Source organism: Ochotona princeps, chromosome 11, assembly GCF_030435755.1.
Source record: "Ochotona princeps isolate mOchPri1 chromosome 11, mOchPri1.hap1, whole genome shotgun sequence".
In the NCBI taxonomy this organism is placed as follows: Eukaryota; Metazoa; Chordata; class Mammalia; order Lagomorpha; family Ochotonidae; genus Ochotona; species Ochotona princeps.
In genome coordinates this window covers 4,662,015-4,685,482 of record NC_080842.1, presented here as the reverse complement: position 1 = coordinate 4,685,482, position 23,468 = coordinate 4,662,015, and the positions used below count along the sequence as shown (strand labels likewise).

Genomic DNA, 23,468 nt, shown 5'->3' with positions numbered 1-23,468 from the left:
AAGATGAGTTAGCTGCGTGCTGGACCTGAGTGCGAGCCTGTGTGCTTAGCCGAGGCTCGCGTGACCGGGTCGCAGGCCAGGGGACGGCAGGAGACCACACAGAGGTGGCCATGTACACGGAATACCAAGCGCCGAAGAGGGACTGCACCGGGAGTCGCAGAGGCTCGGCTGGATGCTTGCTCCCCTCATCCACAGGGCCTGGTGGGACAGAGACCCACATGACGGCATAGACCGGGCAGGCTCACACCCAAAGTGTGGGTGTGAAAGAGCTCAGACGGGCCCCGAGGGTGAAGGCAGCTTTTATTGCTTCTCGTGGGGAGGGCGGGGAGGGACGCTTCCTCAAGGCACCCCCAACCTGAGGCAGGGGTGGGTGCGCCCCCAGAGGGCCAGAAGACCCAAAGGGTCCTCTCTCTTGCGGTCCACCGTCCGGGTCCAGGCTGCGGCTCCCGCACCCACGGAGGCACAGTTGGAGGTATGTGCTGGTGCTGACAATGAGGGAGGGAGGCAGACACCCTGAGCAGGGCAGCAGAGGGCCGGAATGCTGCCACCCCCCACCCTGACTGGCACCTGCCAAGATCCATTAAGGCCTGGCTGGTGTGACGTTTGGCCCAAAGGGCCTCGCTCGCTGGGACAGCTGGTCCTTTAAATGTCCATCTCAAACTGCGACTCTTCACCTGGGGAGAGAAAGAACAGGAGACCAGGTAAGCCGCAGGCATGGATGGGGCTGCCCAACATCTCAGGGGCCAGGACAGTGCACACCCTCATTCCTGGGAGAACACGCATTTCAGGTTTGGAAAAAACGGTATTATAACCTACTAGGCAAACATCCAGCCCCTTCTATGCCCAGCCCCCATGGGAAAGCGGCTGAGTGAATGAGTCAGCCCTCGCCTCTCCACAGCTACGTGCGGGTCATTCAGGCTGCAAAAAGACTTGTTTTCCCATTTTAGTTGCAATTGCTTCATTCACAGCATACCGAGCAGGACCCAAGTTTCTAATGCAATAACACATCTGCTCCGGTCCCCAGTAAGGAGGTGGCTGACTCCCCTTCCCCATATAGGGTCCAAGGACACAGCTCACAGCTCACAGCCAGCTAAGCAGCATGGAAACTAAGCCCCTCACTCCATCTCACCCCACACTATAACAACATTAACTACTGAGACATTTGCTATATCCAGAGGGCGCTCTAGAGACTAGAGGGGAAGCTGGGTACAAGTTGGGGATGGAAGGGGTGGGCGTTTCTCCAGCCTCAGCATCCAGGCTTTGGCTTGAGGTAGAAGGTGGGCGGAGGTGCTGGTGCCTCAGGCATTGGTGGGAATCTACCCTCCCTTCCACACCCTCTTCCCAGGCAAGCCTCACTCAAAGCACGGTGACCAGCTGCTCATCTTTTGAACACCCGTGGCGGGGGAGGGGTTCCCAAGACAACCGTGAGTCATTCCAGGGTGGTGAACTAACTATGGTGGCATCAGCAAAGCCAGGCTAGCCGAGAGGCAGCAGCTGCTTCCTGCCACGGGGTGGTCAGGGGGACGGGTCAGTGGGGGCCAGTCCTGACTTCATGTCACCTGGAAGCTCAGCCCAGAGCTTGGATGCCCTGGGCAGCTACACAGCACGCCAGGGAAGAATGTAGACTCAAATGCTCACTAGGACCACTCAGGAGGTGGGGACACCAGCAAGGCCTGAGCCAAGGGCATGGCCATGGGCGGGCCAAGCTGTCTCCACCCATCTTCTTAAAGGGATCACACCTGCTCAGGTGTTTACCTCTCAGAGGGTAAGATTTGAGTGAGCCATCTCCTGCCCCATCACGGATGGCAATACCTCAGTAGACAATCCATCCTGGGTTCCTGCGTCCCTTGTAAGGGACAGAGCTGGCTGTAGTTGATAGCTCTCAGCATCCCACCCAAGGGGCTGCCGCCTGGCCCAGCCTGGCAACTCACCGGCTGTCCGCTTGTCCTCCGGGCTGTTGCGCACATGGCTCTGGCTAGCTTCTGTGGGGGGCTCATCACTGGTAGGGCTAGTGACCCCGGGAATGGTGGGCAGGTCCTTTGGAGGCGTCTGGGCCACTGGGGAGTTCCGACACTCCATCAGGAATTTCCGGTCATAGATGATCCTGGTGCCTGGTGGGGCAAAGGGAAGTTGGAGAAGCCACATGGCACAAGCAGCAAGGTGCTGCTGTTGACCTTGCCGTTGAGATAAAGGATGCTCATCCTAAGGAGAAAGTTACTCACATTTCAGCTTGTCTAACACCCATTACCAAGATGGAGCCAGTGCCGGGGCATACAGGTTAAACTTCTGCCTGTGGTGCCAGCATCCCTGTGGACCCTGTGGCACCCATTTCAAGCTGAGAGCCACTGCTTCATGTTCAGCAGTGGCCTCCCTGTGCACCCGAGGGGAGGGACCGTTTTTGTTAGTCCACTCCTTGCCCAAGTCACAAGGATAAGCCACTGAGGCAGGAGGCAGGAGGCAGGTTCATGCGGGCGCACCAAGTTGCAGCTGCCTGGTACAAGCTCAGACATGCCCCCCAGGGCTGGCCAGATGGTGGCAGTGGCTGAGTCTGTGCAGAGGGAGGTGGCGTGGCAAGCCAAGATGCAGAGAAGGACAGGGTGGGGGTGGTGGGGGAGGGAGGCTGGGCCCCCCTTGGCCTTTTATGACGCAACCACATCCAGAACACAAGCCCCTCCCACAAGGGCCAGGAGGACCTCCCCCTCGCCCAGGCCCACCACCTACTCCCACCAATCTAGCATTTGGGGGGGCGGGGGGGAGGCTTGGAAGCAGGATATTTCATCTCCAAGAGAACAGAGTGTGCTGAGGAAGACTGGAGATAGTGCCGGGGAATGATGGCAGGAGACTGTCATGATGCGAGTCCAACAGGTGTACGGATGTGGTGTGGTGGCATCACAGACGCCTCGTGGCGTACCACAATGCTGGCCCCAGTACCTGCTGGTTCAAGTTCTGTCTGCTCCACTTCTCATCCAGCTCCCTTCTTAACGCCTGGGAAAGCAGTGGGGCATGTTCCAAGGGCTTGGGACCCTGCACTCACACAGGAGACCTGGAAGAGGCTCATCGGATGGAAGATCTTCCTCTGTGTCTCTCCTCCTCTCTGTATATCTGCCTTTGCAATAAATAAGTAAATCTTAAAAACACACACACGGTACTGTATCTTTTTTTTTAAGATTTTTAATATTATTTATTTCTATTGGAAATGTAGATATACAGAGAGGAGGACAGAGAGGAAGATCTTCCTCCTGCTGATTCACTCCCTAAGTGGCTGCAATAGCCGGAGCTGAGCCAATCAGAAGCCAGGAGCCAGGAGCCTCTTCCTGGTCTCCCATGTGGGTGCAAGGTCCCAAGACTTTGTGCTGTCCTTGAATGCTTTCCCAGGCCACAAGCAGGGAGCTGGATGGGAAGCAGGGCTTCAGCAATTAGAACTGGCTCCCATATGGGATTTTGATGCATGCAGGCGTGGACCTCAGCGACTAGGCTACCGTGCCGGGCCTGGTGAGTTAAATCGTTGCTGCTGCGTGCCAAGGTAATTCCGATCCAGCTCCCTGCTGATGCGCCTGGGAAAGGCCTGCATGCTCAGACTCCCTGTCACCCACGTGGGAGACCTGGGTGAAGTTCCTGGCTCCTGGCTTTGACCTGAACCAGCCTGGGCCACTGTCGGTCATTTGGAGCATGAAGTAGCAAATCAAAGATATTTCTCTTTCCCTCTCTGTCACTCTACCTTGCAAGTAAACACGTCAGAAGACTCTCTGAAAGGAAGAAAAGGGAACCAGGAACCTTGGCTGAAAATGTTGTTGCCGTCAATGGAAATGGAAGTTTTGTGTGTGTGTCCCCGTGAGGGCGGTAGCGTCACTCCAGGGGTTGCCATAGGAACCCTGCAGCAGAAGGCTGCTCCCTCCAGAGCCCACCTCAGACACATGTCCAAGAAGGTGGACCCAGGAATTAGGGGGCATTGCGGAAAGTGTGGGTGCGGCTGTTCACAGACACGGCAAGCGTGTGTGGGGACCAGCGGCACCCAAGTCCTCACCGCCAGCTGGGAGCCATGGGCAAGAAATGCAGTCAGCTCATGTCTCCGGAAGGGGACGCCTCAGACACCCTCACCTCGCTGACAAAACACCCAGGACCAGAAACAAGCCAGGCCGGTCTGTCCAGCTACCCCAGCTGCTGCATCCCATATGGGTCCCTGCCACTCACGTGGGGGAAAGGGATGGAGCCCCAAACACCAGGCTAGCCCCTGGCCCAGCAGCTCTGGCCACTGCAGCCATTTGGGAAGTTAACTAGTGGAGGGAACCTCTCACTGCTAACTCTGCCTTTCAAATAAACACATACATCCTACACTTGATCTTAGCGAAAAGAGAGAGAAGCGATAATCTATAAATAAATCCTTAAAACTAAAATAAAAAGAAACACTCTGCATTCGCGGTGAGGCTGCCTGATGCTGACAATAAGGAGAAAACTGTTGGGGCTTCCTGAAAGTGGGGCTAGCTACAGGCCCCCCGAAACCATCACCAAGGCACTTTATGGGAGCTGCAGGGCAAGACAGGCGTTCCCAGAGGGCCTGGTTTCTTCACCCAGGAAACATGAATGTGGTGCCCAGCCCCTTCCAACTATTTTTAAAGTGGCCCCCGCTGAAGGGCCCTGCTATTTTTAGGACTTGCCTGCTGGCAGGTGTTTCAGGCAAAGGCTGTGGGCCCCACAGTCCCTCAACGGCTCCCCACCCGAGCCATTCCCCAGCTGGGAGGGCCGGGTCATGACCTGGGCACTGGGAATGTTAACTGCAACAAGGGGCGTATAATTACACCGAACTGTTACCAAAAAGACAGTCACACACAACCCCAGGCCAGGCACTGGAGCTCCATTGAAGCCAAAAAGCATTTATCGGTACCTTCTATACACGTGATGATGTCCAGAGAAACAGAATTCAAAGATAAACTTCCTTGGGTGGAAAAAAAAATTGAAACCTCACAGTCTTCACAACATTTGTGCACCAAAAGCACCAAAGCACTCTTCCGATTGCATTGGCCATGGACTTTCTGAAAGCGCCCTGTTGTGGCACCAACACACGCTTAGACTCCTTAGGCCAGCAGGTGGACACAAAGCCACCTTTGCCACCCGTCATCCATGCCAGGTACTGAAGTCCCCTGGTAATCCATGGCGAGGAGGACGCTTTGATCATATCCCACCTGCGGATGGGCAAACTGAGGCTCCCCTGGCTGTCCGCTCACACCCCTGGCCCATCTCAACTCCACCCTGAAAGTACTGCCACCAGCCATCCACGTGAGGAGCCTGTGGGGACAGTGTGTTCCTTGAGGGGGACATCCCCTTTTGCTCGAGTTCTTCTCCACTTGACCCTCCCCCCCTTTCTGGCAGCCACTGTTGCTTGGATTACAACTTTGTCTAGTAAACTGAGCCCAGCTCCTGGAGCAGGAGCAGAGCTTTGGGCTTACCCTGGAGCAGCAGGCTTCATCCCCGGGAATCGGGGGGGGGGGGGGGGGGGCGGGGCAGGGACTTAGGCAGAGTCCAAAGATGGAATTTCCTAGAACTGCTGTCTGCCTTCCAGGGACAGGAGGGGCAGCATTTCACAACAGGCAACAGCCACTTGTAGGAAAACACACTCCAGGGTTGTTTGCAAAACAGCTCCCAGCGGTGGCCACCTGGCCTCGGGTCAACCTGGGCCAGCCACTGGGCACACCCTGCCCCTGCCCCTTGCAAATGATGAGGGCGAGGCCACCCTGAACCTTGTCCCAGTAGGGAGTGTCTGTCTGAGATGTCCATCTACTCCCTGCTGTCCCCGCTAGGAAGGAGAGCAGTCCTGTAACGGGTTAAGTTACACCTCTGTCCCCAACCTCTAGGCTGCGGTGGCCACTGTGTTTGGAGATAAGACCTTGGAGAGGAGGGAGGAGCGATTCCCTTAACAAGAAGACTGGGGGAGGGGGCGGAGTGGGGGTGGGGAAAACCTTTTATTTTGTTAAAGATTAATTTGAAAGACAGAATGGCCACCCCACCAGGACCTCAATGATCGAAGGGCGGGGCAAGGCAGGAGCCAAGAGCCTGGAACTTCATCCTGGTCTCCCACTTGGGTGGCAGGGGCCCACAGCTCTGGTTGTGATGGCCACTCAAGGAGTGAACCCAGTGGATGGGAGAGCTTCCTGGGGCCATTTTCTGCAGCTTTTCCAGGCCCATCAGCGGGGAGTTGGACCTGGAAGTGGGGCAGCTGGGACGGCTGCTGGGTGTTGCAGAATGGCTTAAGCCCAGCCGTGAGCCACAATGACGGCCCCCTGGGGGAGGCCCTAATCCAACCCCCTTGAAGATATGAACTGGCAACCCAAACTGAGAACACACCTCTGGGGGGGTTAAGCACCCCAGCGTCCAGCTGAGACCCATACAGGCCCTCACTGTTTCTTTTTTCTCTGAAGAGTAGGAGAAATTCCTTCACTCGCCTCTCCAGAAGGGAAGTGTTACGGGGTGCAAGCGAGATCACACCAGATGTGTCTAAGGTTTATTAAGGAGTTTTTATTAACCAAGCTTGGTGATAATAGAGCACGCTAGAAATAGCAAATCACAAGTCCATATGGCGATCCAACCAATCATAATCCAACAAAGCATAATCCATCCAAACATAACCCCAAGAGGAACAAATGCTCATTACCCTGAAGTTCATCCATTAAGCCTGGGATCTATGTCCCAGCTTCCCCAACAATACAAGTTATCCTAAGAGACATACAGTGAACAACCTGGACACACAAAGCTGCAGCCATTCACCTTTCCCTGGCTTCTCTTCCCACATTCTACTACTGCTAGGCCTCACCCCTCCTGGAACTCCTGATAGTACACAAACCAGAAATAATATTGCTATATCCATTGTCCCATCTATGCAGGACACAGGGACCATGCTCAGGGGATTACCTGTCCTGGGTCAGCCAAAAGTCCAGGTGCCAGAGCAACGGAAGCACCTGATCAGGAAGGGAGGGAGCCCCAGCTTCACAGGCTTGTGAGGGGAGAGGTTACACAACAACGCAATACTGTCCCCTCTCAGAGGATAAGTGAGTCACAGGTGGGCAGGAGCAAATACCTAGGTAGTGGGGGGGGTAGTGGCACAGGATGGAATTAACATTCCATTGCTGTTAGGCCCCACCTTCAGGACAGAGGGTGGGGGGACACAGCCACATTTCATTTGCCCACTGTAAGGGGTACTGGCTATCAGTGACTGCACATCATAAAATTTCCCACTTCTCTTCTAACACCTGAGTCAAATCATTGACTCAGTCACGTATAACAGGAAGAGCCCTGGTTCTTAACCTCCACATTGCAAAAACCCAAGGGAACGCTGAGCCCCATGTGCCCTTAAATTAGAGTGCTGGGGTGGGGCGCGGTCGGGACAGCGTGGGCTCCCTTTCTGCAGAGGGAGGTAGGCAGGACCCCAAGAGAAATGTTTGGGGGGAGCTAAAAATTACTTTCGATGCAAAAACTTTGAAAAATATGTTTTAAAGATCCCATAATATGCAAGGATTTCAACAAACTTTGGCATCAGTAGCTTAATGGCTAAAGTCCTGATCTTGCTTGTGCCAAAATCCCATATGGGTTCCGGTTCATATCCTGGCTCTCCCACTTCCAGTTCCCTGCTTGTGGCCTGGGAAAGCAGTTGAGGACCGCCCAAAAGCCTTGGGACCATGTGGGAGACCCAGAAGAAGCTACTGGCTCTTGGCTTCGGATTGGCTCAGCTCTGGCTGTGGTGGCCACTTCGGGAGCGAACCAGTGGAAGGGAGATCTTCTTGCCTCTCCTCTCTATATATAACTTTCTAATAAGAAGTCAGATATACAAAGAGGAGGAGAGACAGAGAGGAAAATCTTCCGTCCGATGATTCACTCCCCAAGTGAGCCGCAAATGCAGGTGCTGCGCCGATCAGAAGCCAGGAGCCAGGAACCTCTTCCAGGTCTCACACACGGGTGCAGGATCCCAAAGATTTTGGCCATCCTTGACTGCTTTCCCAGGCCACAAGCAGGGAGCTGGATGGGAAGTGGAGCTGCCGGGATTAGAACCAGCTCCCATATGGGATCCTGGTGCGTTCAAGGCGAGGACTTTAGCCACTAGGCCACACCGCTGAGCCCAAAATAAATAAATTTAAAAAAAAAAATCTGTTGTGCTTCCAAAGGGATCTTATACACACAGAGAAAAACTTTTTGGCATCAATATTAGCTTATCTTTAATCTCTTTCCCCATGGTCTCTGTGAGGTACCCTCGTGCCCACCAGGTGTCCCAGCATGGCAGCCATCTGCCTGCAGATTGCCATGGCAGCCCTGACTCAATCCTCCTAGCAAAGTTCTATTCTTGGTGGTTGGGCCAGTGCAGGGAGGGGCGGGCAGAGGGGATGATGCCTGAAAACTTGGCCTGCAGCCCCACCCACGTGCACAGGTGGTTCCCCCACCCAGGCAGCTTCCTGTTCACGCTGACTGGGAGCAACAGGGCTCCCTGCCCTGAAGGAGCTCTGGGGTCCTGGCTTCCGGCTGGCCTGGCCTTGGCTGTAGCAGGCATCTGGGGAGTTCTCTGTAAGAAGTGTGAGAGTGCCCATTGTGGTGTAGCCGGTTAAGCTGTCCTCACTGGTGCCGGCTGTTCCACTTCTCATCCAGTTCCCTGCTAATGTGCCTGGGAGAATGCTTAGGACCCTGCACCCACATGGAAGACCTGGAACAAGCTTTGGGCTCCAAGCTCAGACTTGGCAAAGCCCTGGCTGTTACAGCCATGCGGGTGTGAACTACCAAGTGGAAGATTTCCACCCTTGGCAATTCTGTTGAGAACGGCCCAAACCCTTGGGACCCTGCACCCATGTGGGAAACCCGAAAGAAGCTCCTGGTTCCTGGCTTCGGATCGGCGCAGCACCGGCTATTGCGGCCATTTGGGGAGTGAATCATCGGATGAAATCTGCCTTTCCAATAAAAAAGTAAACAAATCTTAAAAAAAACGGCGCCCTCATGGGATGCCAGTGCTTAAAGGTGGAGGATTAGCCAATTGAGCCACAGTGAGCAATGACTGTGACATCTATATAAAAAACGTGGTGTAAACACAGCCAAGCTTTCCACCACCTGCGCAGGTACATGGGGTGCGAGGCTCTCGGGCAGCTTTCCGATTTGCCGGGGTCCTGGTCTGATGGCCTCCTTCTGGGCGGGAAGGTTGTCCCAGGACCCTGAGAAGCGGGTTGGGAACGCCTCTGAGCCGCCATGCCAGGGGCTGGAGTGTGGGAGGAGCTAGCTAGCACGATCCAGGCGGGGGCCCAAGCAGCTTGGCCCCGGGCCGCCATGCGGCCCGGGTGCGAGGGTCCCTGCCACGATTCCAGCCTAACACAGCCAAGCTTTCCACCACCTGCGCAGGTACATGGGGTGCGAGGCTCTCGGGCAGCTTCCCGATTTGCCGGGGTCCTGGTCTGATGGCCTCCTTCTGGGCGGGAAGGTTGTCCCAGGACCCTGAGAAGCGGGTTGGGAACGCCTCTGAGCCGCCATGCCAGGGGCTGGAGTGTGGGAGGAGCTAGCTAGCACGATCCAGGCGGGGGCCCAAGCAGCTTGGCCCCGGGCCGCCATGCGGCCCGGGTGCGAGGGTCCCTGCCACGATTCCAGCCTAACACAGCCAAGCTTTCCACCACCTGCGCAGGTACATGGGGTGCGAGGCTCTCGGGCAGCTTTCCGATTTGCCGGGGTCCTGGTCTGATGGCCTCCTTCTGGGCGGGAAGGTTGTCCCAGGACCCTGAGAAGCGGGTTGGGAACGCCTCTGAGCCGCCATGCCAGGGGCTGGAGTGTGGGAGGAGCTAGCTAGCACGATCCAGGCGGGGGCCCAAGCAGCTTGGCCCCGGGCCGCCATGCGGCCCGGGTGCGAGGGTCCCTGCCACGATTCCAGCCTAACACAGCCAAGCTTTCCACCACCTGCGCAGGTACATGGGGTGCGAGGCTCTCGGGCAGCTTTCCGATTTGCCGGGGTCCTGGTCTGATGGCCTCCTTCTGGGCGGGAAGGTTGTCCCAGGACCCTGAGAAGCGGGTTGGGAACGCCTCTGAGCCGCCATGCCAGGGGCTGGAGTGTGGGAGGAGCTAGCTAGCACGATCCAGGCGGGGGCCCAAGCAGCTTGGCCCCGGGCCGCCATGCGGCCCGGGTGCGAGGGTCCCTGCCACGATTCCAGCCTAACACAGCCAAGCTTTCCACCACCTGCGCAGGTACATGGGGTGCGAGGCTCTCGGGCAGCTTCCCGATTTGCCGGGGTCCTGGTCTGATGGCCTCCTTCTGGGCGGGAAGGTTGTCCCAGGACCCTGAGAAGCGGGTTGGGAACGCCTCTGAGCCGCCATGCCAGGGGCTGGAGTGTGGGAGGAGCTAGCTAGCACGATCCAGGCGGGGGCCCAAGCAGCTTGGCCCCGGGCCGCCATGCGGCCCGGGTGCGAGGGTCCCTGCCACGATTCCAGCCTAACACAGCCAAGCTTTCCACCACCTGCGCAGGTACATGGGGTGCGAGGCTCTCGGGCAGCTTCCCGATTTGCCGGGGTCCTGGTCTGATGGCCTCCTTCTGGGCGGGAAGGTTGTCCCAGGACCCTGAGAAGCGGGTTGGGAACGCCTCTGAGCCGCCATGCCAGGGGCTGGAGTGTGGGAGGAGCTAGCTAGCACGATCCAGGCGGGGGCCCAAGCAGCTTGGCCCCGGGCCGCCATGCGGCCCGGGTGCGAGGGTCCCTGCCACGATTCCAGCCTAACACAGCCAAGCTTTCCACCACCTGCGCAGGTACATGGGGTGCGAGGCTCTCGGGCAGCTTTCCGATTTGCCGGGGTCCTGGTCTGATGGCCTCCTTCTGGGCGGGAAGGTTGTCCCAGGACCCTGAGAAGCGGGTTGGGAACGCCTCTGAGCCGCCATGCCAGGGGCTGGAGTGTGGGAGGAGCTAGCTAGCACGATCCAGGCGGGGGCCCAAGCAGCTTGGCCCCGGGCCGCCATGCGGCCCGGGTGCGAGGGTCCCTGCCACGATTCCAGCCTAACACAGCCAAGCTTTCCACCACCTGCGCAGGTACATGGGGTGCGAGGCTCTCGGGCAGCTTTCCGATTTGCCGGGGTCCTGGTCTGATGGCCTCCTTCTGGGCGGGAAGGTTGTCCCAGGACCCTGAGAAGCGGGTTGGGAACGCCTCTGAGCCGCCATGCCAGGGGCTGGAGTGTGGGAGGAGCTAGCTAGCACGATCCAGGCGGGGGCCCAAGCAGCTTGGCCCCGGGCCGCCATGCGGCCCGGGTGCGAGGGTCCCTGCCACGATTCCAGCCTAACACAGCCAAGCTTTCCACCACCTGCGCAGGTACATGGGGTGCGAGGCTCTCGGGCAGCTTCCCGATTTGCCGGGGTCCTGGTCTGATGGCCTCCTTCTGGGCGGGAAGGTTGTCCCAGGACCCTGAGAAGCGGGTTGGGAACGCCTCTGAGCCGCCATGCCAGGGGCTGGAGTGTGGGAGGAGCTAGCTAGCACGATCCAGGCGGGGGCCCAAGCAGCTTGGCCCCGGGCCGCCATGCGGCCCGGGTGCGAGGGTCCCTGCCACGATTCCAGCCTAACACAGCCAAGCTTTCCACCACCTGCGCAGGTACATGGGGTGCGAGGCTCTCGGGCAGCTTCCCGATTTGCCGGGGTCCTGGTCTGATGGCCTCCTTCTGGGCGGGAAGGTTGTCCCAGGACCCTGAGAAGCGGGTTGGGAACGCCTCTGAGCCGCCATGCCAGGGGCTGGAGTGTGGGAGGAGCTAGCTAGCACGATCCAGGCGGGGGCCCAAGCAGCTTGGCCCCGGGCCGCCATGCGGCCCGGGTGCGAGGGTCCCTGCCACGATTCCAGCCTAACACAGCCAAGCTTTCCACCACCTGCGCAGGTACATGGGGTGCGAGGCTCTCGGGCAGCTTTCCGATTTGCCGGGGTCCTGGTCTGATGGCCTCCTTCTGGGCGGGAAGGTTGTCCCAGGACCCTGAGAAGCGGGTTGGGAACGCCTCTGAGCCGCCATGCCAGGGGCTGGAGTGTGGGAGGAGCTAGCTAGCACGATCCAGGCGGGGGCCCAAGCAGCTTGGCCCCGGGCCGCCATGCGGCCCGGGTGCGAGGGTCCCTGCCACGATTCCAGCCTAACACAGCCAAGCTTTCCACCACCTGCGCAGGTACATGGGGTGCGAGGCTCTCGGGCAGCTTTCCGATTTGCCGGGGTCCTGGTCTGATGGCCTCCTTCTGGGCGGGAAGGTTGTCCCAGGACCCTGAGAAGCGGGTTGGGAACGCCTCTGAGCCGCCATGCCAGGGGCTGGAGTGTGGGAGGAGCTAGCTAGCACGATCCAGGCGGGGGCCCAAGCAGCTTGGCCCCGGGCCGCCATGCGGCCCGGGTGCGAGGGTCCCTGCCACGATTCCAGCCTAACACAGCCAAGCTTTCCACCACCTGCGCAGGTACATGGGGTGCGAGGCTCTCGGGCAGCTTCCCGATTTGCCGGGGTCCTGGTCTGATGGCCTCCTTCTGGGCGGGAAGGTTGTCCCAGGACCCTGAGAAGCGGGTTGGGAACGCCTCTGAGCCGCCATGCCAGGGGCTGGAGTGTGGGAGGAGCTAGCTAGCACGATCCAGGCGGGGGCCCAAGCAGCTTGGCCCCGGGCCGCCATGTGGCCCGGGTGCGAGGGTCCCTGCCACGATTCCAGCCTAACACAGCCAAGCTTTCCACCACCTGCGCAGGTACATGGGGTGCGAGGCTCTCGGGCAGCTTCCCGATTTGCCGGGGTCCTGGTCTGATGGCCTCCTTCTGGGCGGGAAGGTTGTCCCAGGACCCTGAGAAGCGGGTTGGGAACGCCTCTGAGCCGCCATGCCAGGGGCTGGAGTGTGGGAGGAGCTAGCTAGCACGATCCAGGCGGGGGCCCAAGCAGCTTGGCCCCGGGCCGCCATGCGGCCCGGGTGCGAGGGTCCCTGCCACGATTCCAGCCTAACACAGCCAAGCTTTCCACCACCTGCGCAGGTACATGGGGTGCGAGGCTCTCGGGCAGCTTCCCGATTTGCCGGGGTCCTGGTCTGATGGCCTCCTTCTGGGCGGGAAGGTTGTCCCAGGACCCTGAGAAGCGGGTTGGGAACGCCTCTGAGCCGCCATGCCAGGGGCTGGAGTGTGGGAGGAGCTAGCTAGCACGATCCAGGCGGGGGCCCAAGCAGCTTGGCCCCGGGCCGCCATGCGGCCCGGGTGCGAGGGTCCCTGCCACGATTCCAGCCTAACACAGCCAAGCTTTCCACCACCTGCGCAGGTACATGGGGTGCGAGGCTCTCGGGCAGCTTCCCGATTTGCCGGGGTCCTGGTCTGATGGCCTCCTTCTGGGCGGGAAGGTTGTCCCAGGACCCTGAGAAGCGGGTTGGGAACGCCTCTGAGCCGCCATGCCAGGGGCTGGAGTGTGGGAGGAGCTAGCTAGCACGATCCAGGCGGGGGCCCAAGCAGCTTGGCCCCGGGCCGCCATGCGGCCCGGGTGCGAGGGTCCCTGCCACGATTCCAGCCTAACACAGCCAAGCTTTCCACCACCTGCGCAGGTACATGGGGTGCGAGGCTCTCGGGCAGCTTCCCGATTTGCCGGGGTCCTGGTCTGATGGCCTCCTTCTGGGCGGGAAGGTTGTCCCAGGACCCTGAGAAGCGGGTTGGGAACGCCTCTGAGCCGCCATGCCAGGGGCTGGAGTGTGGGAGGAGCTAGCTAGCACGATCCAGGCGGGGGCCCAAGCAGCTTGGCCCCGGGCCGCCATGCGGCCCGGGTGCGAGGGTCCCTGCCACGATTCCAGCCTAACACAGCCAAGCTTTCCACCACCTGCGCAGGTACATGGGGTGCGAGGCTCTCGGGCAGCTTCCCGATTTGCCGGGGTCCTGGTCTGATGGCCTCCTTCTGGGCGGGAAGGTTGTCCCAGGACCCTGAGAAGCGGGTTGGGAACGCCTCTGAGCCGCCATGCCAGGGGCTGGAGTGTGGGAGGAGCTAGCTAGCACGATCCAGGCGGGGGCCCAAGCAGCTTGGCCCCGGGCCGCCATGCGGCCCGGGTGCGAGGGTCCCTGCCACGATTCCAGCCTAACACAGCCAAGCTTTCCACCACCTGCGCAGGTACATGGGGTGCGAGGCTCTCGGGCAGCTTCCCGATTTGCCGGGGTCCTGGTCTGATGGCCTCCTTCTGGGCGGGAAGGTTGTCCCAGGACCCTGAGAAGCGGGTTGGGAACGCCTCTGAGCCGCCATGCCAGGGGCTGGAGTGTGGGAGGAGCTAGCTAGCACGATCCAGGCGGGGGCCCAAGCAGCTTGGCCCCGGGCCGCCATGCGGCCCGGGTGCGAGGGTCCCTGCCACGATTCCAGCCTAACACAGCCAAGCTTTCCACCACCTGCGCAGGTACATGGGGTGCGAGGCTCTCGGGCAGCTTCCCGATTTGCCGGGGTCCTGGTCTGATGGCCTCCTTCTGGGCGGGAAGGTTGTCCCAGGACCCTGAGAAGCGGGTTGGGAACGCCTCTGAGCCGCCATGCCAGGGGCTGGAGTGTGGGAGGAGCTAGCTAGCACGATCCAGGCGGGGGCCCAAGCAGCTTGGCCCCGGGCCGCCATGCGGCCCGGGTGCGAGGGTCCCTGCCACGATTCCAGCCTAACACAGCCAAGCTTTCCACCACCTGCGCAGGTACATGGGGTGCGAGGCTCTCGGGCAGCTTCCCGATTTGCCGGGGTCCTGGTCTGATGGCCTCCTTCTGGGCGGGAAGGTTGTCCCAGGACCCTGAGAAGCGGGTTGGGAACGCCTCTGAGCCGCCATGCCAGGGGCTGGAGTGTGGGAGGAGCTAGCTAGCACGATCCAGGCGGGGGCCCAAGCAGCTTGGCCCCGGGCCGCCATGTGGCCCGGGTGCGAGGGTCCCTGCCACGATTCCAGCCTAACACAGCCAAGCTTTCCACCACCTGCGCAGGTACATGGGGTGCGAGGCTCTCGGGCAGCTTCCCGATTTGCCGGGGTCCTGGTCTGATGGCCTCCTTCTGGGCGGGAAGGTTGTCCCAGGACCCTGAGAAGCGGGTTGGGAACGCCTCTGAGCCGCCATGCCAGGGGCTGGAGTGTGGGAGGAGCTAGCTAGCACGATCCAGGCGGGGGCCCAAGCAGCTTGGCCCCGGGCCGCCATGCGGCCCGGGTGCGAGGGTCCCTGCCACGATTCCAGCCTAACACAGCCAAGCTTTCCACCACCTGCGCAGGTACATGGGGTGCGAGGCTCTCGGGCGGCCAGTGCGCCATTTGGCGCCAGGCTTCGCCTGCTGGCCGCCCGGCCAGGAAGTTCTGGAATTTGGTTTCTCTGATATGCTGCATGAGACGCTCCGTGCTGAACCCACAGTACTCTGAGAATATGTATTAGTCCTTAAGCTTTTCAAAGGCATTTAATCTTCCTCTGAAGAACCTGTAGTCACTTTATAGTGCCGATCGCCAACATCAGCTCACTTAAAAGGCAAAATTCCGGGCTTTTCCAGCAGGATGCCCCATTACCTGATAGGATGAGGGATCAGCAGAGGGGTCACAGAAGGCATTACTGTGACACTGACTGGCATTCAAGAACCATACTCGGGGCTAGAATGTGTAAGGCATACGTGGACCAATGCCCTGACACTCTGACCCCATTGGACGGTTTAGAAGGGCCGGTGGAGTCTATGCAGGAGGCATGACAGTCTATAGGACGCTCTGGGCTGACCAGAGCAACCTCTGGCATAGTTAACACTGGCTGGCAACAGGCCTGGTTGGAGAGCGTGGTGGAGGCCTTGGCTGCGTGGAGCCTACCACTAAGGGGCACAGGAACTGGAGGGAGGCTGAGTTCTGGTCGGGTCACAGTTGTAATCCCTTGGCACAAATATCAATTCGGCTTTGACGCACCATGCCGGATTAGACCACAGCACAGTTTGGTGCTCTGGAGGACCAGGATAGACGTTGGACGGGCTCGGCTAGGCCTCAACCCCATCTGAGCCATATATGAGATATGCGTGGGTATGGACGAGCCGTGGCTGGGCTGAAACTCTCAACAGCAGGAACCAGAATGGATTGAAGAGCGGAGCTGGCCGAAGGACCTGCTGGAATGCGTGAAGCCCGACACCATGAAGGAGTCGGAGGGAGGAACCTGAACAGATCCTCTGACAGGACACTGACTCTACAAATAAACGCAAGAAGCATGGAGGTAAATAACCCAGAAGAGGCTTTGGAATGTGACCCACTGGAATACACTTGGCTCGGGTTGGGGCAGACCAGGCTGAGTCAGTTCACGTCATCCACTGGCAAGCCCAAGTGCTGAAACTGTGTGGGGGCCTGGCCGTGTTTGGTTGCGAAAAAAAAAAAAACAAACAAAAAAAAACAGTACAAAACACAAAATGCCAAGGTGAAATGGCCTGTGCTAGCAGGGAATGCAACACCCGACCAGCACTCCTCCCACTGGTTTAGGTGAGGGACAAGAGTGTGATGGGCAGAGCCGGGGAGAGATGCGATACTCATTGGTTCCAATAGAGGTCGGGGCTCAGAAGAGAACCAACCCAGGGGTTAAAACCATCAGCTGATCGGAGTGATGGACTGTGGCGGGCACTGTGCTTACTAGTAATACATGTAGGAGCCTGGACTGGGAATGCCTCAAAGTTTTTTTTAAGGGGATTCCCCTGAACAAAATGGAGGAATCAAAGCATTAATCAAAAAAAGATGGAAAATGGAGTAGATGAATCAACCACCTCAGCTTTATGCTTGCAGCGGAAAACTGGACAAGGGGAAACCCTAAGACGGACTATGTCAATCAGTGGACTCTGCACCAGCCTCATCATACCTGGACTGTTGCTGATGATATGTTGGTGCTTCTAATTGATCGAGGTGACGCTCTGCTGGCTCTGCCTACAAACCTGAGAGGGCCTCCCTAAGAGGCGGTTGAACTTGAACTGGACAAGTGGGATGCTGGACTCTGTATAGTGTAAACTTTTAATTAGGGAATCTCAACGGAACTTGAGCTGTGGTTATGCATCAAGGTGAAGGAATTCATGATGGGTGAAGGGTTTGGGGTGAAGGGGGGGGAATCCCAGTACCTATGAAATTGTGTCATGTAATGCAATGTAATTAATGAATAAATGAATATTTAAAAAAAAAAAAAAAAAAAAAAAAAAAAAAAACGTGGTGTATGTGTGACGTGACCTGCTCTGGCCCCCTCAGCCACACTGGGTATGGCAGGTAAATAATCCCAGGGTGTGAGACCCTGACCCCAATGCCAACTTATTCAATGTAAGACAAAGTCCCTGGCCTGCTCCGTGATACTGAGAAAGCCACGTCAGTAGCAGCACGGCTTCTGTCAAGGTCAGGATAACCAGAGTATGATGGAGGAAGCACATGCGCTAAGTCAGCGGACCCTGGCCCCGAACCAGGAAAGCAGGAGACTGGGCGAGGCAGTGCCACACCGGTGTGCTCCTCAGCTCCGCCACTTCTGATGGCCGGTATGGGATGGGCGCAAAGATGAGTCAGCTGCTCTGTAAATACTTCCCGTCTAACCGGGAGAACAAAGACAAAAACAAACACACGTGACTCGCTCGATTCATCATGAATGGTAAGAGTAACACGTCCATGTAAACACCCAAGGATGTACATGCCAAACCAACATTTCTCCCCGAGAGCAATGGGTGGCAACAGGTGCTGTAGGAATCTTGCACTTTCCATACTGCTGTGATGTGCTCCCAACTCCTCCGGAAAGAGGTCAGAGCAAGTCCACGGGGAAAACGCCTCCCTCCCTGTCTTCTCCTACCAAATGTGGACATGCAAGCTGCTTCTGCTCTTTCAGGATAAAACAAAAATCAGATTACAGGGCCCGGTGCGGTGGCCTAGAAGCTAAAGTCCTCGCCTTGCACGCACTGGGATCCCATATGGGCGCCGGTTCTAATCCCGGCGGCCCTGCTTCCTTTCCAGCTCCCTGTTTGTGGCCTGGGAAAGCAGTCGAGGATGGCCCAAAGACTTGGGAGACCTGGAGGAAGTTCCTGGTTCCTGGTTTCAGACCGGTGTAGCACCAGCCGTTGCGATCACTTGGGCAGTGAATCATCAGATGGAATATCTTCCTCTCTGTCTCTGCTTCTCTCTGTATATCTGCCTTTGCAATAAAAATAAATAAATCTTAAAAAGATAAAAAAAAAATCAGATTACAGAGACATGTCACCTCAGAGGACGGGATAACCTACAGCTGCGTTCTGTACCATCAGGATGGCAAGGAGAGGTGTCCTTTGAATATTCAATTCCTAGTGGATCAATCATCAGCAGCCAGTTAGAATAAATGTAACATCTTGGGCCTGGCACAGTCGCCTAGTGGTTAGAGTCCTTGCCTTGCATGTGCCAAGATCCCATATGGGCGCCGGTTCTAATCCCGGCAGCTCCACTTCCCATCCAGCTCCCTGCTTGTGGCCTGGGAAAGCAGTTGAGGACGGCCCCCTGAAGCTCCTGGCTCCAGGCTTTAGATCAGCTCAGCTCCAGCCGTTGCAGCCACTTGGGGAGTAAATCAACAGATGGAAGATCTTTCTCTGTCTCTCCTCTCTAATCTGCCTTTCCAACAAAAACTAAATCATAAAAAAAAAAAAAGTAACATCTCGGCCCCAGCAGTGTGTAGCAGGTGGTAAAGCTGTAGCAAGCAGCGGTTCGAGTCCTGGCTGCTCCACTTTGGATTCAGCTCCCTGCTAACGCACCTGGGAAAGCAGATGGTCCAAGTGTTTGGGGCCTCCACTCCCCACTTGGGAGCCCTAGGCAGGAGTTCCAGGCCCCAGGCTTTGGCTCAGCCCAGTCCTGGCAGTTACGGTCATTTGGGCTAATGAACCAGTAGATGGAAGATCTGTCAGTCTGTTTCTCACATAGATAAATCATCTTAAGATAAATGAGGTCCCTGGTGATGGAGTGCAGGGAGTTTGAGGATTTTGCTAACACCCCTTCTCCTAGCTACCTCTCAGGGGACCCCACAGTGTGAATTAACCACAGTCCCCATGCCACGCCTTAGCTCCTCAGGACCCATTCACCTAGTACTGGAAGCTCAATGCCTGCTGCCAACAGTGTCCGCCCCAAGCCTGGCAATCACCCTTGGACTCCCCGGATGCTTGTGCTTCTCTGTCAGTGTATTGGTCTCCCTCACAAGCGGCCCAAACCCTCAAGGTCAAACTGCCATCCCTGTCTAGACACAACACATGCCTTCCAAACAAGGAGCCTGTCTTCCCATAGCTCTGATGGCCTTATGCTGCCTATTACGTGATGAAATTTGGTAGGGCACCCCCACAAATGTAGGTATAAGGATTACATGCCAATCCCCGAACTTCTAAGGAGCCAGCCTCGTGCTTTGAGGAGTTAAGCCTCTGCTTGCAATGCTGTCACGGCAGAGCCAAGTGTTACTTCCAGTCCTGCCTCCTTTTTGTGCTGGGGGAAGTGGAGCAGCCAGGATTCGAACAGGTGCCCAAATGGGATGCTGGCACTGCAGGCACAGGCCCTGCCCATGATACCACAGCACCAACCTCAATAAAAAAAAAAAAAAGCTTGTGGAAAATTTGAATTACAAGCTGTTTAAGGGCCAGTATCATGGCACAGTGGATTAAGCCACTGCCTGAGACAACAGCAGTCCTCATGAGCATTCATTCAAGCCCCAGTTATTCCATTTCCCATCCAGTTTCCTGCTAACGTGCCTGGGAGAGCAGAGGAGCATGGCCCAAGTGCTTAGGCCTCTGCATGCCCATGGCTGACCCAGCTCCAGCTGTTGCGGCCATCTGGGGAGTGAACTAGCCGATGCAAGATCTTCTCTCTGCAGTTCTGTCTTTCAAATAAAAATAAGTAAATCTTTTTTTTTTTTTTAAATCTTTACCGAGGGTGTGCCCCTGCAAAGGAGGCCAGGTAAGGCTGAGAATAGGACCCCGTGTAGCATTCTCACTGCCTTAATGTCCAAGTGACTGTAAGCTGTCCCTTAATGCTGGCCCTTCTGTGTGGCTCTGGGTCCTGGATACGGGCTGTGCTCCACGTCGGTACCCAGCCACCTGTCTGTTTTTCTGGCTCTGCTGTTCCAAAGCCAAAGACTTGGGAGCTGCTCCAACGTAAGCCTTGCGGGCACAGATCTTGTTTGTCTAACCAACAGGTACCATTAGCACATGCCAGCCTACCTGCTTATTCCTGATTTATTTCTATGCCCGAGTGACGCTTGCTGGTCTCTGGGGTCAGACATACCACCTGCATTAGGAATGTGCAGACTGGCAGAAAAGGGCCAGACGAACTTCTCCAACTAATTTCAAAGATTCTGCTATTTACTTTTCAAAACGTTGTTGGCTTACAGGGCAGAGAAACGAGAGATCCTACATCCATTGGCTCACACCCTACACACCCACAACAGAGCCCTGTGCCAGGTTCAAGCCAGGAACCAGGAAGCAGGAACTGACCGTCGGCCTCTCACGTGAGTGGCGGGGGACCCAGTCACTAACTGACTGATCAACCTGCTGGCTCCTAGGATGCCCAACAGCAGGAAGCTGCAATGAAGAGCAGAGCGAGGACTTGAGCCTTCCTCCAGGGAAGAACACTTTAGTGACATGCCTAGCATGATCGGCTGGCAGAAGCTTAGTGCAGCAGTTGCTGCTACAGCTGCTCATGAGGAGTCAAGAGCTGCGGCAAGCAAGTGAGCCCAGGCACTAGGAAAGCACCGCTCTCCTTCTCTCTCTTTGGGGTTGGCGTTGGAGCCCATAGCAGCACATCAGGCTCGGTTCCAGCTGCTCCATTTCAGCTCCAGCCTCTTGCTATTGAGCCTAGGAAAGCAGTAGAGAGAGGACGGTTCAAGTGCTAGAGCCCCTTGCCACTTCATGGAATTCCAAGTTCTTGGCCCAGTCCAGGGTTGTTGGGGGGTTACAAGTGTGGGAGCACTTGGGGTATGTTGTGTGTGGATCAGTGGCTGGGGGGCTGCTTAGGAACACAGAATCTCAGGCCATTCTCTTCCCTCCAAAAGTGCAGCTGCATCCAGGCATCCCATTGCCATGCATACCACACAGGCGAGCCAGGAGAGGACCACTTCTCCTTAGCTCCGCCTTCTCCACCCTGGCAGAGATCCAGGTGCAGTGCGCCTTGTAGGAGGCGGAGGATTCCGGGATTCCAGATCGTGCCTTGGCTCACAGGGGATAGAGGACAGCAGTCTCTCCAATGTATGCCTGTCTCACAGTAACATCTGGTTCCTCTGGGCTCTTAGCACCGCCAGCTGCCTCCCGGGGGCCTCAAAGCCTATGCCACAAGTCCCCATACCCCATCTCTCCCTCCCTACTAAAGAGCTTCTTCAACGGTGGATGCGCCCAACTCTGCCAATTCCTCCTTCCCTCACTCCTTACTCCGCAAGTGAGCCCTGGTGGGAGTGCCCTGTGAACAGCAGCCTTGGCTACCGCTGCCCCCTCTGATCCACCAAAACCAGCACCGAAGGACAGGGCAGAAAAGGGCTGCTGCAGCCTTCCTGACTAAGCCTACAAGGCCACACAAGCCGAGATCCACCCCACTGCCTTGGAAGAACTCCCAAACTGTCAGAGGCAAGCCACAGAGACAAAGAACTACAGAGGCGCAAGCAAGAAAAAACCAATGCGAGTCAGGGGCACACAAGGGCACCCCCACTCCGGGGGCGGGTCGCCTTCCCACAAAAGACGCCACATCCCACCCCCACCCCAGGACCCTGCTGCTTGCCAGGAACAGCAGACATGCAGACACGTGTTCCAGCCCCCTCCCCGGCTGGGGTGGGGGGAGGATGGGCGATTGGCGCCTGCGGTTCAGATCTGGGATCCTCCGCAGTTCCGATCCGACACCATAAATTTTGTCTTCACAGCAGCCCCTGGCGCTCAGGTCTGGCTGCGGCTCACTTGAGAGTGGTGTCTTAGGACAGAAACCGAGCCTTATGGCTGGGGCCTGCCCACAACAGCAGGAAGATCGCGCACCGCCCGTGCCCGCGCTGGCACGAGGTGCACCCAGCCACCCCGCTCTCCGCTGCGCCCAAGGGTCCGTGGCAGCGCTTTCAAGTAGCTTGGAAAGCAGCTGGAGAGGAAGCGGCTCTGGGGGGAGGAGAGAATGGAGGAGGCAAGAGGGGGCTCCCGGCGCGGGGTGGGGTCAGTGGCAGAGTGGGCGGAGAGTGGAGAGAGGGGAGGACACCAAGGATTTCAACATGCAAACGGCTAGCGAGGTTTCATCAGCACAGCGCAAGCTGAGGCTCTCCCAAGGCGCCCAGGGAACGTCTAGCGCCGGAGTGGGAGCCCAGGGCTGGCCCCAACCCCAGCCAGCGCAGCTTCCTCTTCCTCCTCAGCTCCCAGGGAGGTCACTCGGCGCTCCCACCCCCCCATCTTGGCCGAAGAACGTGTGGTTCTGCGCCCAAGGAACTCCCACACGTGCCCACTGGGACGGTGTCTCCACGTGCCCGCAAGATCCTGCACCACCCCGGGAACACCCCCTCAGGCCCCAAGTTTGCCAAAGCGGGGGAGACGGGCGTGAATCCAACACAAGAAACGGGGAGGGTGCCTCGGAAAGGCATGGGGCGCAGGATCCCAAAGAGAACGGCCCAAGCCCAGCCCACTTCAAACTTCAGGCCGGGCCTCTCCTCGGTCTGCGGGCCACCTGACCCCACCCTAGCTCGCCTCAGAACTGCCCCAGACTCCCACAAGGGGCAGTACCCCCTCAGCAGTCTCTTGCGGGGGTGCCTGGTGCCTGGGGGTCCTCAGCTTGGCTCACTGGGGAGGGTACCCGGTGGTTTCCCCATCGCCCCTCATTACCAAAGTAGAAACTAAGTGGGCAGTTTGCAATCCGGGCGGTGCGCGTCGCACCCGGGGCTCGGGCAAAGGGTGCTGCTTCTCCCACGACCCTCGCAGACTCCCCTCGGCTGTTGTTTCGCAGCAGTGCCTTGCAGCCGACCCGTGGCTCCCGATCCCGCCCGCCCGCTCGGCCCCCAGCCCCCTTCCCGGAGCCGGCACGCGGCGCCCCAGCCCTCGCTCACCTCCCGGCGTGGTGCTGAAGAGCGTGCCCCCGGGGGTGGTGCTGTAGTCCCCAGGCGGCAGCTGCACGCCGTCCGCCAGCACCACCCGGCGAGTGGCCGGGATGGCCCGGCTCGGGGTCTGGCTGTAGCTGCTGGCCCCAGACATGGTCCGCCACTTACCGCACGGCCACCCTCCCGCCGCCCTCGCTGAAACAGCGCCAGGCCCCGCCCCAGGCCGCCCCTTCCGCCGCGGCGGGGCCCCGGCCCTGGGACTTGTAGTTCGCGCTGCGCCGCCCCACGAGGCTGCACGTGTGATCCCCGCCGGCCAGGGGCCAGGACGCCTGGGAGCCCCGCCGGCCCGGGGCCAGGGCGCGTGAGCGCACCGTGACCCGCGCGCCTGTGCCGGCGTCCCCCGCCCCGACCGGCCTCCTGGGGCTCCACGGTCCCCCCTCCCACGCAGGGAGGAATGAGTGGGCGCTGTGGGTTCAGGGTCTCTCGGGCTGTGTCAGGGATTCCAGTGGGCCTGGCATCCACTGGGCAGGA

At 58.4% G+C, this 23,468-nt stretch overlaps 1 protein-coding gene across 1 annotated transcript; it reads right to left on the bottom strand.

Moving 5' to 3' along the window:
- Nucleotides 1–403: 403 nt before the first annotated feature.
- EIF4EBP1 (eukaryotic translation initiation factor 4E binding protein 1) lies at nt 404–23,148 on the bottom strand. The gene is made up of 3 exons (XM_004598505.2): nt 22,947–23,148; nt 1,932–2,111; nt 404–674 (listed from the first exon to the last, which is right to left on the bottom strand). The coding sequence occupies exons 1-3, from the start codon at nt 23,089–23,091 to the stop codon at nt 643–645; spliced, it is 357 nt and encodes a 118-aa protein (XP_004598562.1). The 5' UTR covers nt 23,092–23,148; the 3' UTR covers nt 404–642.
- Nucleotides 23,149–23,468: the final 320 nt, after the last annotated feature.